The sequence below is a fragment of the Molossus molossus genome, unplaced genomic scaffold, assembly GCF_014108415.1.
Source record: "Molossus molossus isolate mMolMol1 unplaced genomic scaffold, mMolMol1.p scaffold_m16_p_13, whole genome shotgun sequence".
NCBI classification, from domain to species: domain Eukaryota; kingdom Metazoa; phylum Chordata; class Mammalia; order Chiroptera; family Molossidae; genus Molossus; species Molossus molossus.
The window spans coordinates 90,403,864-90,421,595 of NW_023425348.1; the positions used below are offsets into that span (position 1 = coordinate 90,403,864).

General features: G+C 56.0%; 1 protein-coding gene and 1 long non-coding RNA gene across 2 annotated transcripts; one reads left to right on the forward strand and one right to left on the reverse strand.

Annotated features, from left to right (window-relative positions):
- Positions 1–430: 430 nt before the first annotated feature.
- RPS6KA4 (ribosomal protein S6 kinase A4) lies at positions 431–11,511 on the forward strand. Its single transcript, XM_036259149.1, has 17 exons — positions 431–557; positions 653–724; positions 1,364–1,582; positions 1,673–1,788; positions 2,270–2,377; positions 2,599–2,679; positions 2,760–2,863; positions 2,953–3,103; positions 5,839–6,003; positions 7,831–7,959; positions 8,405–8,538; positions 8,633–8,726; positions 9,069–9,242; positions 9,334–9,528; positions 9,876–10,035; positions 10,201–10,364; positions 10,642–11,511. The coding sequence occupies exons 1-17, from the start codon at positions 503–505 to the stop codon at positions 10,834–10,836; spliced, it is 2,316 nt and encodes a 771-aa protein (XP_036115042.1). The 5' UTR covers positions 431–502; the 3' UTR covers positions 10,837–11,511.
- Positions 11,512–13,160: 1,649 nt separating this feature from the next.
- LOC118629045 lies at positions 13,161–16,141 on the reverse strand. The gene is made up of 3 exons (XR_004959343.1): positions 15,971–16,141; positions 13,853–14,257; positions 13,161–13,218 (listed from the first exon to the last, which is right to left on the reverse strand). It is a non-coding gene; the product is annotated as an uncharacterized LOC118629045 (long non-coding RNA).
- Between the last annotated feature and the right edge of the window lie 1,591 nt (positions 16,142–17,732).

Consider the following 17,732-nt stretch of genomic DNA (forward strand, 5'->3'; position numbering starts at 1 on the left):
CATGGTGGTGTGTTGTGAATTTTATGAAATCTCTCATCTTCCCTGGTGGCTAAGAGGTGTTGGGCTGCCCCGCGGGCTGGCACCTGGAGAGGAAGGCTCCAAAGCGCCTTTGTGGGCCCCACTAGGGCCCAGGCTCGGGGCCTCAGCACCACTGGCCTCAGCAGGCATCCACACCCGCCCTGGGAGTGTCTGCCCAAGAGGGGTCCCTGGATGGCCTGGGGCACGGCTCCCAGGGTGCTCCGAGGTCCTGGGAGCTCGGTGCACTCGGAGTGCACAGCGCTGAGGCCCGCCCTGCACCGGCCGCGCCCCCGCCCGCCGCCCTCGGCCGGGCGCTGTCACGTTCCAGCGCCTGAGTCAGGCCGCGCAGGGCGGGAGCTGGGAGGCGGCGCCGGCGCCCGACTCGACCCAGAGGCGGCACCAGGAAGCGCCCGCCCCGGCCCGAGCCGCCATGTAACCGGCGCCCGCCCGGAGCCCAGCAGCGCAGCCCCAGCGACCGCCCGCCATGGGGGACGAGGATGAGGACGAGGGCTGCGCGGTGGAACTGCGGATCACGGAAGGTGGGGGCGCCGGGGACGCGGGGCGGGGTGATGGCTGCGCGGGCCGCAGGGAGGGCTCATGCATGCCTGGGCTCCTTTGCCCCCTGTGCCCACAGCCAACCTGACTGGGCATGAGGAGAAGGTGAGCGTGGAGAACTTCGAGCTGCTCAAGGTGCTGGGCACGGGAGGTGAGGACCCCCACTCACCGAGCAGATGTCCCAGGCACAGTGCCCGGGGCCTCCCTGCCGGCACACCCGCCTGGGCCTGGGCCAGGCAACCGGCCATGCCCCCCACCCTTTCCTGGCACCAACGCCTTGCCTACCCCACCCTGCCCTGCCAGGGTTTGCATGCCCACTCTCGGGGCCGCTCCTCCCTGCAAGGCCTCCTGAATTTGTCAAACCTTGGGTGCGTGCAGCCCTCCCAGGTGAATGCTCAGCTCTTCGCCTTGCTGAGATGGGAGCCTCTCCCCCGCTTTTCAAACTCCCAGCTCAGGTCTGCACACCCCTTCCTTGTCTGCCTGTACCTCTGCCTCCCTCCTTGGATTGACATCCCCTCAAATCTGTCTGATCTTCCACAGGTTTGCACATACCCTGCCCCCACCTTGCTCTGCAGGCCTCCTGAGTGGCATGCCCCCCAGCTTGGTGTGCACATTCCTTCTCTGGCTTTGCTGAGCACCCTCCGGGTGCTGTGCACACCTTTCCCTTCCTCTCACCCCAGCTCCTCCCTCCAATTTGCACACCCTCCTGGGTTGGCGTTACTCCTACGCCCACCAGTCTATACTGCCCTTGTGCTCACAGCTACCCTCTGCCCACTCCCTACTCCCACAGCCTACGGGAAGGTGTTCCTGGTGCGGAAGGCGGGTGGGCACGACTCAGGGAAGCTGTATGCCATGAAGGTGCTGCGCAAGGCAGCGCTGGTGCAGCGCGCCAAGACGCGGGAGCACACGCGCACGGAGCGCTCTGTGCTGGAGCTGGTGCGCCAGGCGCCCTTCCTGGTCACACTGCACTACGCCTTCCAGACCGATGCCAAGCTGCACCTCATCCTGGGTAAGGGGAGGCACCTGCCAACCATGGGGGCCAGGAAGCCGTTGGGGCCACCAGTGGGGACTGCTTCCCAACATCCACTCTCCCCCCCAGATTATGTGAATGGCGGCGAGATGTTCACCCACCTCTACCAGCGCCAGCACTTCAAGGAGGCTGAGGTGCGCGTGTATGGGGGCGAGATCGTGCTGGCTCTTGAACACCTGCACAAGGTGGGTGAGGACCTGGCCACGTGAGCACTGGGTCTCGGCCTTCTAAAGGGCCTCCAAACCCGACAGCCTCTGGGCTCTCTGTCCCGGGGCTTCCTGGCAGACAGTGAGACAGTGGAAGCTGCTTCCCCAGGCCTCCTGGAAGGAGGCCTTAGCGCTGCCTAGTGGGGTCTCTTCCCCGGGCACCTCCTCCAAGGGGCTTTCCTCTCACAGGGCACTGGGGGTTGCCTCCTGGGGCCACGTTCACAGAACCTTCTCAGACGGAGACCTTGTGCCTTGGCTCTTCACATGCTTCCTTCTCCTTGGGACCTCGGGCCTGCTCCGCTGGGGCCCCTCATGGCGTCCTCCTTCCTTGCTTTTGCCTCTTAATGGCCTTTCCTGCGCAGGCCCACTCCTGCCCTGGAGATCCCCTCTCCTGAGCAGTGCCCTGGTGAGCTGGGGGTGTCAGGGGAGGAGCCCTCAGTGCCCCTCTTGGTCTCTCCAGCTGGGCATCATCTACCGAGACCTGAAGCTGGAGAACGTGCTGCTTGACTCCGAGGGCCACATCGTCCTCACAGACTTTGGGCTTAGCAAGGAGTTCCTGACCGAGGAGGTGAGTGAGGGCGATCTCGCACCCTGCACCCCCACGCAAGCCTTCTTCCTGCCCCCTCTTGCTCCGCCCTGGCTCCGCGTTTCTCTGGGGTGCAGAGGTAAATAGCCCCTGGCCCTGCGTTCAGGAAGTTCCCATTGCTCCAACCCTCACAAGTCCAGTGAGTCCTCCGCTGAGCCTTGGGAGCTGCTGGGTGTCCAAAATGGGTCCTCTTGCCCTCCCAGAAAGAGCGAACCTTCTCCTTCTGCGGCACCATCGAGTACATGGCCCCCGAAATCATCCGCAGCAAGTCGGGGCATGGCAAGGTGGGTTGGCAAGGGAGTGGGGGGTGGGGGTGGGCGAGGCCGGGTGGCTGTAGGCCCTCACCTTGGCTTGGCCCCAGCAGGCTGTGGACTGGTGGAGCCTGGGCATCCTGATCTTTGAGCTGCTGACAGGGGCCTCGCCCTTCACGCTGGAGGGCGAGAGGAACACACAGGCAGAGGTGTCCCGGTGAGTGGGGCTGGATGCGCAGGGCAGCTGAGGTGGCTGGGCAGGGTTGGGGGGGCTCACTGCCCCTGACGCCCCCCAAATCCTCCCAGACGGATCCTGAGGTGCTCCCCTCCCTTCCCCCCTCGGATCGGGCCCGTGGCGCAGGACCTGCTGCAGCGGCTACTTTGCAAGGACCCTAAGAAGCGGCTGGGGGCAGGGCCCCAGGGGGCACAGGAAGTCAAGAACCACCGTTTCTTTCAGGTGAGGCTCCTGAGCCGCCCCCACACCTCTAGAGGCACATACCTGAGCCAGACTGCTCTGGGCTCGGGGACAGCGGTGGGATGGGCTGAGACTGGCCAATTTCACTTGATTGGGAAAAATCCCCAGACCGGGAAAGCAGGCTTATCTGCTCATCCGTCTCTAGTGCAACCTGGAAGATGTATTCCTGGGGGAAAGAATCCTAGGTTCATCGACTGTCAGGACTGCCAAGGACTGGAGAGTAGATTCGTCAGTCCCTCATTGGACAGGTTCAGAGAAGGGAGGTGACCTGCCCCAAACCGTACAGCAAATGTATAGAGCTAGACACAGACCCCAGGTCTCCTGTTAGCCCAGGTCAGTACTAAAAGCCACACTCGTGGCTCTTAGCATCCATCCAGGAGTTTTGTTCTTTGTCCCTGTACTGTCCATGTGCCTGTAATTCAGGTGGACGGTCAGTGAGCCATGCAGGCTTTGCGTACTTGCTAAGAGCATGCGCAGGTTAGAAGGCAGGGCAGAGTGAATTTCGTCTCCTGGTGAGACTTCTCCGGCTCGGGTGCTGTGCACGGCCAGTGTCATTGCCTAGCAGGATCCTGTGACAGTGAACACCTACTACGTACCGGCTCTTTGCTTGCATTATTTTTTGTAACCCTCAGAAGCATCCTCATTACCCCCGTCTTTACAGATGAGGAAACCGAGGTTCAGAAAGGTTAAGTAATTTGCCCAAGATCACCCAGCCCAGAAGTGGCGGAGCTCAGATTCAAACCTCCGTCCGGGTGACTTGAAGGCCCATGCTCTTCACTGCTATGTCCCGTTTACATGTGGGCATCAGATTTGCCACTTGTCTGACATCGTGACAGAGGCACCCATTGAGAGGCATTTACTGTGGGCCAGGCACTCGGTTACCCTGGTACGAGTGTCATCTCCTTGAGGCGTCCCTGCAAGTACCTGCCTAGAAGGGCCCTTGGAGATGCTGCTCAGACAGGAATCCAAGTCTCCGCGGTGAATGTGTCGCTGTGCAGGGGAAGTGGCTGAGCCGTTTCCTTAAATGAATTCCTCAACCCGCCCTGAGTGCGTGCTGGGCCCTGGGTGCTGGGAGTGGGTTGACCAGAAGTCATACCACAGAGGCCCCAAGGTCCTCGAGGCTTGAGGCTCAGAAGCAGTGTTCCCCTCGTTCTCCCTCCTCTCAGAACAGCCTCCTTGTGACAGCAGTGCTGAGGTCCCTGGTGGCAGAGCTGAGCCTTCAAGTCTAGGTCAGGCGTCCTGGCTTCAAGCGACAAAAGTTCCAACTCAGAATGGTGATATCCATGGAACAGAGTTTGGCTGCTAACAGATAATTGAATGAACAGTGGTCTAAGCAAGATAGATGGCTATTTATTTGTTTTTTTAATTTACTTTCTTACATAATCTAGGGTTGGCAGGCCAGGGCTGCCGTGGTGTCTTCATAAATCCAAACTCTTTCTTTTTAATACTCATCCGAGGATATACAGTATATATATATATTTTTTCATTTATTGGTAGAGTGGGAGGGAGGGAGAGAGAGAGACACATCAATCTGTTACCTCCTCAGGGCTGGGGACCGAATTGAAAGTGAGATATGTGCTCTTGACTAGAATCGAACCCGTGACTGCTTGGTCTACGGGCTGTTGCTCTAATTGCTGAGCTAAACTGGCCAGGGCTCCTTTTATTTTTTAAATGATCCTTCATTTTTATTATTTCTTTTGTTATTATTACTATTTTTAATCCTCACCTGAGGACTTCTTTTTTGCATTTATTTTCAGATAGAGTGGGAGGGAGAGAGGGAGGAAGAGAGAGAGAGAAACATCGATGTGAGAAAGACATATCGAGTGGCTGCCACCCACACGACCCCAACTGGGGCTGGGGACACACTGCAAATGAGGTATGGGCCCTTAACGGGAACCGAACCTGGGACTCTCTGGTCCGCAGGCCGATGCTCTAACTGCTGAGCCAAACTGGCCGGGGCTGATCCTTCATTTTTAGCATGTAGCTTCCACCCCCAGGGTTGCTTCATGGTCCAAGATGACTAGTGGGACACTTGCCAACTGTTCACCCTCCTCTTGAGGATCTTTTCCTTGTTTCTTACCTCACAATGTTTGCTTACAAGTTATTGCAAGTCTAACTATAAGGAAGTTTGTAAAATATTGTCTTAGTTTACACATTGCTTCCTGGAATAAAATTGGGGCGATGGAACTAAGGAAGATAGGGAAAATGAATATGGGACAGGCAATGAACAGGCTCTGCCACACTAGCTTAAACATCAAAGGGCATGTTTTAGCTTCCATAAAGGAAAAGTTGAAGGAAAGTGGGTTGACTTCAGGCAAGGCTGCATCCAGGTGCTGAACCTACGTCATTAGGAATCTCTTTGTCTCTTGGTTCTGCTTTTCTGCATAGGGACTTCATCGTTAGACCCCGAGGTTGTCCCCAGCAATTCTAGGCCCACATTCTCTAAAGTTTAAGTGTAATAGGAGGAAGATATTTGTTTTGCAAGCCAATTCTATTAAAAGTCCCAGAATTGACTGAGAGTGGTGGAGGGTGATTCTCCAAGGGAAATAGTGATTGGGCCACCAGAGGGAGGAAAATAGAAGCTGGGGGCAAGAAGAACCCCCAAATGCAAGATAGACCCTATCTCACTGAGGAGCTGCTCAGTGAGGGTGGCCTGAGCCGAGAGTGGTTTCCACCTTCTGCCCTGTGATCTCTGGTCTCTCATTTCCTCTTCCCAGGGTCTGGATTGGGCTGCTCTGGCTGCCAGAAAGATTCCTGCTCCATTTCGACCCCAGATCCGCTCAGAGCTGGATGTGAGCAACTTCGCAGATGAGTTTACTCGGCTGGAACCTGTCTACTCACCCCCTGGCAGCCCCCCATCTGGGGACTCTCGCATCTTCCAGGTAAGTGAGAGCTCAGGAACCCCAGATGTGGGGGAGCCAGCCTTGGCCCTGGCTGACCCATGGGTACTGCATAGGTCCTGTGTCCTGATCAGGGCTCAGCATCTGCCCCAGACCTTTCACTTGTGGGGTACCTGGGGTTGTCAGTCATAGAGACCATGATGGCAGGACACATCTTTGAACTTCATGGTTTATCTTTAAATTTCCCGTCTACTCCATCATATCTCTTCACTGATATGTAATAATACTGTTTTAAAATTACTCGCTTGCTTAAGTAGACACCTAGGAAGAGATGACATGCTTATACCGCGGCTTTGCATGCCCATTGACACACCATGTCACATTCCTGGGGGCACAGACCCCCTCCACCCAATTTTAGAAGCCTAGGCCTGTTAGACAAGGCTAAAGTCCTTCGCTCAGCATCGCATTCAAGGCCCTGCATGGTGTGGTCCTTGCTCTGAGCCCTAGCCTCAGTGCGCACTGCTGTCCCTCTTGGTGCTATAGCAGCGACAAACTGCTCAGAGGTTCCACAACACACCTCCGTACCTTTGCACATGCACTTCCTTCCGCTGGAGTGCCCTCCCACCGTTGCTGACCTGGCAAGCTCCCAAGGTCCAGCGCTGCCCCTGTGTGGCCTTCCCCACTCCCGTGGCCCTGGGCGGCACTTTCCTTGTGCGCCGTCCTCTGCAGACAGCACCTTCTCCTGAGCAGGTTGTCAGGTTGCGTCCTGACCCCAACTGAGACAGCCTCCCCTGGTGTGAAGCTCCTAGGGGGTGGGAACTGTGTTTGTTTAATTTCTGTGTCCCTGTGCCCAGTGTGGGGGCCTGGCCTGTAGGACATGTTCTACAACGATTAAGAATAGGCCCATATCCACTATGGATGGGTCAGTCCCCTCCGTGAAGCTCTCGCGAGTGACATCGCTGTGGTTGAACGCCTCTCGATCCATTGACTCACAGTTCTGAGAAAGTTCTTTCTTGTGAATGGATGGTTACTCTCATTAATTCATTTCATGACTCAAAAATTTGTGCTGAGTGCCTGCAATGTGCCAGGCACAGATCTGGGCACTGGGGACGCATCAGTGAACCTGACAGACACTGATCCTACCCACGTGGAGTTTGCCCGCCAGTGCACAGTGGCGCTGCATTTGTAGGAGAAAACATGAAAGTCACCCGTGGGAATCCCTTGAAGTGACAGGACATGGGTCCTTAGGAGAGGAAAGTATTAACTCTGGTTTCTCTTTACATTTCGTCAGTAGCTCCCCCTTGCAGAGGAGGCCAAAGCTTGATTTGAAAGGAAGGAATAAAGAGTCTTTTGTCTTCATTGGGCACAGCTGAATTCTCATAAGCTAAGCAGGTGTGATGCAGGTCACACTCTCCTCATGCATTTGCCCGTCACTTTTTGGGCCACTATATTGTGCCAGGCGATGCCCTTCAAGGCTGCATCCAGGTGCTGAACCTATATCATTAGGAATTTCTTCGTCTTTTGGTTCTGCTTTTCTGCAGGGACTTCCATCATTAGACCCTGAGGTTGTCCCCAGCAATTCCAGCCCCACATCCTGTAAGATTTAAGTATAACAGGGGGGGGGGGGAGTTGTCACAGACTCGTGGGGGACAGACATGACCCCAAGTGATCATAGAACAAGTTGGAATAAAATGTTCACATATCCTGTGTGTTCCAGGATGCAAAACCAACATCCCCCATTGACCCCTGGTCTGGGGTCTTCCTCTGCCTGCCTTGCTCCCCACCAGGTCTGGCCCTTCCAGGGACTCTGCCTGTATCTCCAGTACCCCCATGCCCATCCACCTCTGACTCACCTCTCCCCCCAACCAGGGATATTCCTTCGTGGCGCCGTCCATCCTGTTTGACCACAATAACGCTGTGATGACCGATGTGCTAGAAGCACCTGGCACTGGAGACCGGCCAGGCAGGGCAGCGGTGGCCAGGAGTGCCATGATGCAGGTGGGTTGAGCCAGGATGGGGAGAAATTGACTTGGGGGGGCTGGGCCAGGGGATTCTGGACCTGGCTCTACCAGGTGCCTGGGGTGTGACCTGGTGTGAAGTTGGTGAAATATATATATATGTACTTTTTAAACCCTCACCTGAGGATATTTTTATATTTATCTTCAGATAGAGTGGAAGGGAGATAGAGAGAGAGATTAATGTGAGAGAGACACATCGACTGGTTGCCTGCCGCACGACCCCAACTGGGGCTGGGGACTAACCGCAACCGAGGTACATGCCCTTGGACAGAATCGGAACTGGGTCTCTCCGGACTGCAGGCCCACGCTCTAACCGCTGAGCCAAACCAGCCAGGGCAAGTTCGTGAAATCTGGAATCTCTGAGAAATGGGGTGGGGCCTCAAGGCTCTCAAGTAGGACCTCTGACGTGCCCCCTTTATCCCCAGGACTCGCCCTTCTTCCAGCAGTACGAGCTGGACCTGCGGGAGCCCGCGCTGGGCCAGGGTAGCTTCTCTGTGTGTCGCCGCTGCCGCCAGCGCCAGAGTGGCCAGGAGTTCGCAGTCAAGATCCTCAGCCGCAGGTGGGCCGGCCTGGGGTGGGCGGGCTGGAGGAGCAGGCTCCAGGAGGGCGGGGCCAGAGGCCATGCATCCTGACCCTGTTTGCCCTGCCCCCAGGCTGGAGGCGAACACACAGCGCGAAGTGGCCGCCCTGCGGTTATGCCAGTCGCACCCCAACGTGGTGAAGCTGCATGAGGTGCATCAGGACCAGGTGATGCCTTCCTGGGCTGGAGTGGAAAGCAGGGATGCTAGAAGCTGCCGGTGGAGGGCGGGGAGGACAGGAGGTGGGGTTTGTGGGGGCCATGGGCGAGGCCAGGGGGTGGGATTGGAGGGGAGAGGGCTGGAGGACCAAAGACTAAGCTGAGGATGGCCAAGGGAATGAAATTTGAGGAGGGTGTGGAGGGCGTTGGATTTAAGGTGGCCAAAGGGCCTGGGGCCTGGAAGGCAATAGGGGTGGTTCTTTTGGGATATCTGGAGGTCGGGCGAAGGGGTTTGAGGTCTGAGGCTGGGGGCGGGCCTTGTCGTTGACTATGGCCGGCCCTGCCTTGAGCAGCTGCACACGTACCTGGTTCTGGAGCTGTTGCGGGGCGGGGAGCTGCTGGAGCACATCCGCAAGAAGCGGCATTTCAGCGAGTCCGAAGCGAGTCAGATCCTGCGGAGCCTCGTGTCGGCAGTGAGCTTCATGCACGAGGAGGCGGGCGTGGTGCACCGCGACCTTAAGCCCGAGGTGGGCGTGGGGCCTCGGTGGCAGGGTCGGCGGCAGGGTCGTGCTGCAGCGCGGAGGGCCAGCCTCTGATGGCCGCCTGCCGCCCTCACAGAACATCCTATATGCTGATGACACCCCCGGGGCCCCGGTGAAGATTATCGACTTTGGGTTCGCGCGGCTGCGCCCCCAGAGCCCCGCGGGGCCCATGCAGACGCCCTGCTTCACGTTGCAGTACGCGGCCCCTGAGCTGCTGGCGCAGCAGGGCTACGACGAGTCCTGCGACCTCTGGAGCCTCGGTGTCATTCTGGTATGGGGCGGGGTCCCCGAAGAGGATTCAGGGTCACCCGAGGTTGAGGTCAGAGGTCTTCCTGATGAAGGGCAGCAGAGGCACCAGGGGCAGGGGGCATCTTGGTGGGAGTGTTAGGGTTTGGTATGAGGCTGAGGTCAGAGGTCATGCTAACACTAAGGCAGGGTCGCTCCGGTGCCGGGGTGGGCATCCAAGTATTCCGAGTTGGAAGGCAGGGTCGTAGGCAATGGGCCTTAAGAGGTACCCTTGAGCAGAGGGTGAATGGCCCTGGGGGGTGGGCTGAGGCAGCCTCCTGGCCTCCCTTGGCCCGCAGCCTGGGCCAGTCTCACTTTTCCCCCAACCCCCAGTACATGATGCTGTCGGGGCAGGTCCCCTTCCAGGGGGCTTCAGGCCAGGGCGGGCAGAGCCAGGCGGCCGAGATCATGTGCAAGATCCGCGAGGGGCGCTTCTCCCTTGATGGGGAGGCCTGGCAGAACGTGTCTGAAGAAGCCAAGGAGCTTGTCCGAGGTGCGGAGCGTCACAGGTCCTCTCTGGGGAGGGGAGGCCACGGGGTCATGTTGGGATAGGGATCACCACTGGGTCCAGTGTCCTGGTGAGGGGACTGGTCCGGGAGGAGAGTGGGGCTGTTAGGAACTCGCTGCTCGCCCTAAGACTTCCCCTTCCCACGTCCAGGGCTCCTGACTGTGGACCCAGCCAAGAGGCTGAAGCTGGAGGGGCTGCGCGGCAGCTCGTGGCTGCAGGACGGCAGCGCGCGCTCCTCGCCCCCGCTCCGGACACCGGACGTGTTGGAGTCCTCTGGGCCGGCCGTGCGCTCCGGGCTCAACGTCACCTTCATGGTGAGGGGCGGGGCCTCTGGGTGGGCGTGGGGTGTGGACCGAGCCTGGAAAGGTGGGGTCTCGCGGAGGTGAAGTCCTCAGAGCCCAGGGAGGCGAGGTGAACGGAGGCTTGGTCTCAGGCGGGTTGGGGACCTTTTAGGATGTTGGAGGCCGGAGGCCAGCGGCCTGTTGGCCTTGACCTAGTGGCGTGGGAGAGAGGGTCCGGGATGGGAGCCAAAGCTGGGGTCTAGAAGTCGAGGCGGGCTGGTGGTGGGGGGCTCACGCCGTATTTTGTCAGGCGTTCAACCGGGGCAAGCGAGAAGGCTTCTTCCTCAAGAGCGTGGAGAACGCGCCGCTGGCCAAGCGGCGGAAACTGAAGCTGCGGAGTGCCGCCACCTCCCGCCGGGTCTCCCCTGCGCCCGCGGCCCCGGGCCGGGCCCCAGCCGCCAAGGGGGCGCCCCGCCGAGCCAACGGCCCCCTGCCCTCCTCCTAGCCCCTCCCCCCTGACCTCCCCTTTCCCCAGAGGGGCTTTGACCTGGCCTCCAGCTCATCCGCTCCGCTCCACTCCATCCCCAGGGATTGCCCTTCCCTCCCTTCCCCCACTCCCAGACAGAGCAGAAGTATTTTTATAAGCAGAGAATTTTTTATGTCTTACCAGATAGAATTAGAGATGCAGGGAGGGAGGGAGCCTGCTGGGGAGTGGGGTGTGGGGGGCCCTCGGCCAAGACTGCCTCTATTGGCTGAAGGAGCTTCTCCCCCAGGGGGCTACTCCAGCAGGGAAGGGCTCCTCCCCAGTTCTAAGCACTGAGTTGCCACAGGGAGAAACTGGGACCTCTCCCCTGTCCTCCCCTGAGGCTCTGCTCTCAAGCTGTCACTTTATGGATTGTCTGTGCAATTACGTCCACCAAAGACCCGTGTTGGGGAGTTCAGGAAGAGGCCCTGGGGGACCCCTTGAAGCATTATTGCCTCACGTTATGTCACCTGCTTCTCTCCTACTGGGGCTAAGGAAGGAGGCCCCCTTTTTACCCACCCCTCCCCTTTGGCACAGCTGCCCCTGGCAGGGGGTAGTTTGGGGATCTGGGCTGGCATCCACAGTCACTGCCTCAGCTCATCTGGGAGGCTGTGCCTTTGACATTAAAATAAAAATCCACCCAGTGCTGTCTGTGGCGTCTGTGGCATCTGTGTATTTATGCGGGTGTGTGGGGCAGAGGTCTTGGGGCAGGCAAATGAACAGCCAATGGGGCTCTTTGTCCTTGGCTTTTGCTGTGAGTTGTAGGGGGACAGTCATCTTGGGTATGTATCTGGACAGCTCTGCCATGTACACTTCAATTCTCTTGGTTATAAGTAATAGGAAACACAACCTAGACTTGCTTCAGCAGAATGGGAGTTTTAGGTTCTTGTAACTATACAGTTCAGGGGTAGCTTCAGGCAAGGCCTGATCCAGGTGCAAACATGATCAGGACTTAGCTTTCCAGTCAGCTTTCTATTTGTTTTCTTGGTGTTGTTGCAGTCTGGAGGACTCTTATTTTGGCTCTAAGATGGGTGCCAGGTGCTCCAGAGGCTGTGGGATGGATTGTTTAAAAAACATTGTTTCTGTCCTGGCCAGTTTGGCTCAGCGGTTAGAGCGTCAGCCCCCGGACCAGAGTTGTGGATTCGGTTCCGGTTAAGGGTACATACCTCGGTTGCAGTTTGGTCCCTGGCCCTGGTTGGGGTCATGCAGGAGGCAACCAATCGATGTGTCTCTCTTACATCGATGTTTCTCTCTTCCTCCCTCCCTCCTCTCCACTTTCTCTAAAAATCAATGGAAAAAATATCCTTGGGTGAGGATTAATAACAACAACAAAGAATACTGATGCCCCTGAGAGGGCCTGACAACCCTGAAAACATTCACTTGCCAAGTTCACTAGCTTCTGTTAGAACTGAAGTGGAGGTGCCGGCTTTCAGCCTGTGCTCTGCACAACACCGTCTGGCTCTGGGCAAGTTGCCCCTCAGTGTTCCCCGGGGCTCCCTGAGAACACCCCCCAGTGATGCAGCAGGGATTGCAAATGGGCTGCCTGTGTGCCTGTGTACAGAGACTTGGTGGTGGTGGGGCCGCTCATGTTTTTAAAAATTTGTTTATCGTCACCCGAGGACATTTTTGCATTCATCTTCAGATAGAGAGGGAGGGAGGGAGGGAGGAAGAGAGAGAGAAAAACATCGGTGTGAGAGAGACACACCGACTGGTTGCCACCCACATGACCCCAACTGGGGCTGGGGACAAACCGCAACCGAAGTACGTGCCCCTAGCGGGAACCGAACCCGGTCTCTGGTCCGCGGGCTGACGCTCTAACCACTGAGCAAAAACCGTCCAGAGCAAGCAGCACCTGTTTTAAAATGAGAAAAAGCATATGGAAATCTGGATGTTTGATTTTTGTTAATAAACTGCGAGGGCTGGCAGCCCCGGGGCACTCAGTTTTCCTGCGTGGCCTGATCAGCTGGAGCAGAATCACCTAGCCACAGAGACGGCCTTGCTTTCTAGTTTGCCACAGTCCCCCCCACTCCCTATCGCCCACACTGGCTCTGTTCCATTTACTTCCCTGGCCCCGCTAGTATTTCTTTGAGTTTGCAATTCTGACGGAACTGGTTTCCTTCCACATTTACTGCTGCACAAAAGTGGAGTTTGTAAAATGTCAAAGATGCTCCTTAAATCTTTTCTTTGTTGTTGTTGCAGAATTTAAATTTAATTTATATTTGTGAAAAGATATAAACATATGATCAAAAGTCAGAGGATACAAAGAGTACATAGTGAAAACTCTTCCACACGCCCTGGCCCTCAGCCGCCACCTGTTGTTACCAGAAGCGCCAACATCACCAGCTCCTGTGTAGTTTGAAATTCCTGTGAATGCAAAAATTCACCTTCATCGAATGTTCACTTCAGAAAAAATCAGAAAACAGAAAGGAAACACAAAATTATCTGGGGCGTTAGTCTCCACAGATAATCCTTTAGTTAACATTTTCATGCATTCATGTCCAGATTTTTCTTTACTGAAGGAGAGTTTTAATGGAAATAGCATCAAAATGTAAATAGCTTATTATTGCCTGTCTTAAACCCAGAAATGGATTGTGAGTATGTATGTCAGTGATGATGCTACAGTTTTTTGTGGTGGCATAGTATTCCATTGTGTGGATATATTAGAAGTTATTTTTTGCATTTATTTTTATCTCTATTTTTGGCTACTTGGACTGTTTCCAGTTCTTTGCTATTTTTAACAGTGCTGCAATGAACATCCATGTGCCTACACCTTTGCTCATCTGTCCAAATATTTCCTTAGGACACGTTTCCTAGAAGTGGAATTAATGGGAAATGCCCCTGCACACACGTTTTAAAGGCTTTGATATGTATGATCAAACTGCCCTTTAGAATGATCCCATCATTTAATATGACTTGCAGCAGCATGGACAAGATCCAAGATGCGCTGTCTCCTTGAAAATGAAACGACACCTCTCCCGCGGAGTGTGTCCTTGCTCACCCGGCAGAGCTCCTGACGGTCTCCAGAGGGCCTCCTCCCGCAGCCTGGAGTCTGGCTGGGCCGCGAAGGGGGGAGGCATATAGCCCGTCAGTAGGGTGGGAAGGAACCCCTCTCCCTCTCCCCTCCATGCAGGGACAGGCCGGAGCATCTGTGGGAAGGAGGTGGAGTTCCCAGAGAGAGGGGTGCGAGCGGGCAGGTGGGGCGTGGTTGGGAGCATGTGCTCTGCAGAACCTGGGAGCCAGCAGCAGTGGGTCCAAATCATGGTACTGTTCTTCCAGACAGGCAATAGGGACAGAGCCACCGGGACCCGGGCCTCCTCTGCCTCGGAGTGAAGCGGGGATAGAAGAGTGCCCACCGCAGAGAACTGGATGGTGCAGCAGGGCCCCTGGCAAGGCCGCCTGCACACTGGAAAAAAATTTTTTTCTTTATTGATTTTAGAGAGAGAGGAAGGGAGAGGGAGAGAGAGATGGAAACATCAATGAGAGAGAACATCAATTGGCCGCCTCCTGCATGCTCCCCACTGGGGCTCAGGCCCACAACCTGGGCATGTGCCCTGACTGGGAATGAACCGGAGAGCTCTTGGTGCATGGGTCGACGCTCAACCACTGAGCCACACCGGCCAAGCACAGCTTAAACTTTTTTAAAAATTAAGAGAAACAGCCCTGGCTGGTTTAGCTCAGTGGTTAGAGCATAGGACTGTGGTCCAGAGAGACCCGGGTTCGGTTCCCCATAAGGGCACGTACCTTGGTTGCAGTTTGTCCCCGGCCCTGATTAGGTTGTGCAGGTGGCAGCCACTCGATGTGTCCCTTTCATGTTGATGTTTCTCTCTCTCTCTCTCTTCCTCTCTCTCCCTCCTGCTCTGTCTGAACAAAAAATGGGAAAATGTCCTCGGGTGAGGATTAAAAAAAAAAAAAAAAATTAAGAGAAACAAGGATATCAGGATCGGCCCAGGTATGCTCCTGCCAGCGACCTGCCAGCGACCATGTTTGGGCACGAGAGAGGGGGCACTCTTCCCACCCGCCCCGCTGCCCCTCCGGAGGGTCCCGTGTCCTGGCGTGTGAGGGCCAGGTGGGCGCCCTAGCCCTGCCATTCTCACCACCCAGGGCGGGTCTGTCTTTCAGCTCCAGCCTGGCGTGGTATCAGCAGCTTGGGAACAAACAAACCAGCTGGGAGTGGGTGGTGGTGGGAACATACCCTTGTCTGTGTGAGTACACGAATGTGTGTGCATGTGAGTATGTGTGTGTGCACATGGGTGAGTATGTGTGAGAGTATGAATGTGTATGTGTGCACGTGAGCAAAGCATGTGTTGTGTGAGTGTGTAAATATATGTGAGTGTGCACCTATGAGTGTGCGCGCGTGTGCACGTGAGCAGCTCTTACTAGCACTCTGAGGGAGGCGCAGAGCGCAGGGTCGAAGCTTTGCAGCAAACACCCTGTTCTGCCAGTTTACCCCCCACCCCGCCCCCGGGAGTAGGTTCCAGCTGCACTTTACTGACCCCAGGGATTTGTGGGACTGAGACCCAGATGGCGTGGATGGCCCCGCCCCACGGCTGCACAGGTGAGCGGAGACAGGCATCAGGAGCTCAGCGTCTGGGAGCCTCCGCCCCAGTGCGAAGCCCGGCTCCCCGGTTCTCAGCTGAGACCGCCACTCCTGGATTTCTGAAAACAAGGTAAGGGCTTCTCGGCGAGAGAAGCAAGGAGACCATTTCCATCAGGGGCATCTCCCAGCAGCCCCTGAATGCGGCAGCTGCCCTGTTGGGGTGGTGGGTTGCCGTGGGTGGAGTACACACCCCATGCTGGGCCAGAGCCTCTCGCTGCTCCCCTCTTGGCCCTCCCAATCCCTTTGACTCCCTGGAGCCCAGGAGACAGTCATGCTCAGAGCGACTCTGGGACACCTGAAACCATCAGTTGAGTGACAGCCAGGGGCGCGTGTGCCCTGGGAAGAGGCACAGTGGGTTCCTGGGCCCTCTGTGTCCAGCTGAATCCGATTTCTGGGGGTGGGGTCGGGAATCTGCCTTTGTAACAAGCTTCCCTGATGCATGGTTTAGAGCTCCGGATCTCACCAACCACCCTACCTTCCCGATGGGGAGACCAAGGCCACACAGGGAAGGACACTTACCCACAGTCCCAGGGCTGCCGAATGAGAGCCAGGTCTCCTGATGCTTGTCTCCTGCTCATTAGGCCATGCTTTCTGCAGTGTGGAATTTTCCACAGGGACACAAGTCCAGTTTTATGGTAGGGACTCTCAGAAACCAGTATCTCCACCAGAAATTCAGGCCATCGCCACTTTCTTGGAAGGAGGTTGTGCTGTGGAGTAAGGGGTGTCTGCTGTGCCCCTCCCCCACGTATGTTATTTTCATGCCCAGCGGGGGCCAACAGGTGCCTGGCAGGGCCTGCTCTCTGACAGATCCCCACAAACCTGTCACAGGCTGGCTGCTGGGAGGACACTGGACACAGAGGGAGCTGGGAGAAACTGCCTCTGAGCCCTGGTCCCTTGGCAGTGGTGGGCTGGGGGGGCTTTTCTACCCCAAAGGAGTTGCAGACGCCACCCAGACTCTGCAGCTCAGCGCCCTTCCAGCTGCCTCGCGCGACTTCTGTGGCTGCCTCTCCTCTGCCCCAGGCTTGGACGCTCTCAGTGGAGGCCCAGGAACTGGACTCAGGAAGTGTCCTTAGTTGCCTTTGGAAAGAGGAGACACTTTCAGGGTATTTCCTTCACCGACAACAAGGATAATAATGACGTTGAACCCATTTATCAAGTCTTATGTGCCAGGCCCTGTGCTAAACCCCTTGTGTGCCATCCAGATACAAGGCAATACCATCATCACCACTGCTGTTGTCAGACAAATAGTAGTAATTGCTCATGTTACTGGGCACTTGCCCTGTGCCAGGAGCCAGGCACCAGCCAAGTGCTGCCCACAGATGATTTCATGTCATGAATAGGTTCTACATTATCTTTATTACGTGTTATTGTTCTATCTTATGGATTGAAGAACATGCACTCAGAGAGGTAAATTGTCCAAGGTCACACGATGGCATCCAGGAATGTTGGCCCTGGAACCCAGGTCTCTCTACTCCAGACCCTAAGCTCTTAATCACAATGTTTATTCTGGCTCTGAGCTACCTCTTACCTTGAAGACATTTCTTTCCTCTGCTATACATTTCAGCTTTCTCTGCACCTAAGGTCTCGCCTCAACTTGCAGAGCCTGAAGCGCCCTGACTGTCAGCTCTGGGCTTTCTTTGTCGGAGGCAGACATGCCAGCTCAGAAAGGCAGACATGTCAGCAGCCTTTGAAATAAAGCATGCCAGGCACCACGTGACTCTGTGGCGGTCCTCTTCCGAGCTCGGCTTTCATTCTGATCAGCCACTTGGTGCCACAATGGTCCAGAGACTCTGGAAATGGGGAATTAGAGTAAAGTGTTTCAAGGAGAAAAACAAACAACACAAACAAAAGATGGATGGGGAGGAACAAACTCCGTGAAAACCCAGGCGATAAAGACCCTGAGGTCCCAGTAGACCACCAGCTGAGCATTAGGCAGTTACTGTTTTCAATCATTGCTTGGAAGTGGAATATGACAGGAGACTTGTTAAGGTGAGCACCACAAATCAGGGTTGCATCTCAGGTGTAGAATGGGCTGAGAGTACCCGATACTTTGCCTCTTTTTATGCCATAATCACTGTTTCTGGACTTGCATTAGTCTCTTCTTGTGACCCCTCCACCCCCTGCCCAAGAAACCAGGTGAGAAATTAATCTGAGTCTGTTTCCTTACTTTTGTCTAGCTCTCAAGAAAATGTGTCCAAGGCTGCTATTTGCTTAACCAATATCCACACCCCTGTCTGTTGGGTGTGTCAATGGGCTTTTTATAATACCACATTTCTTAGCC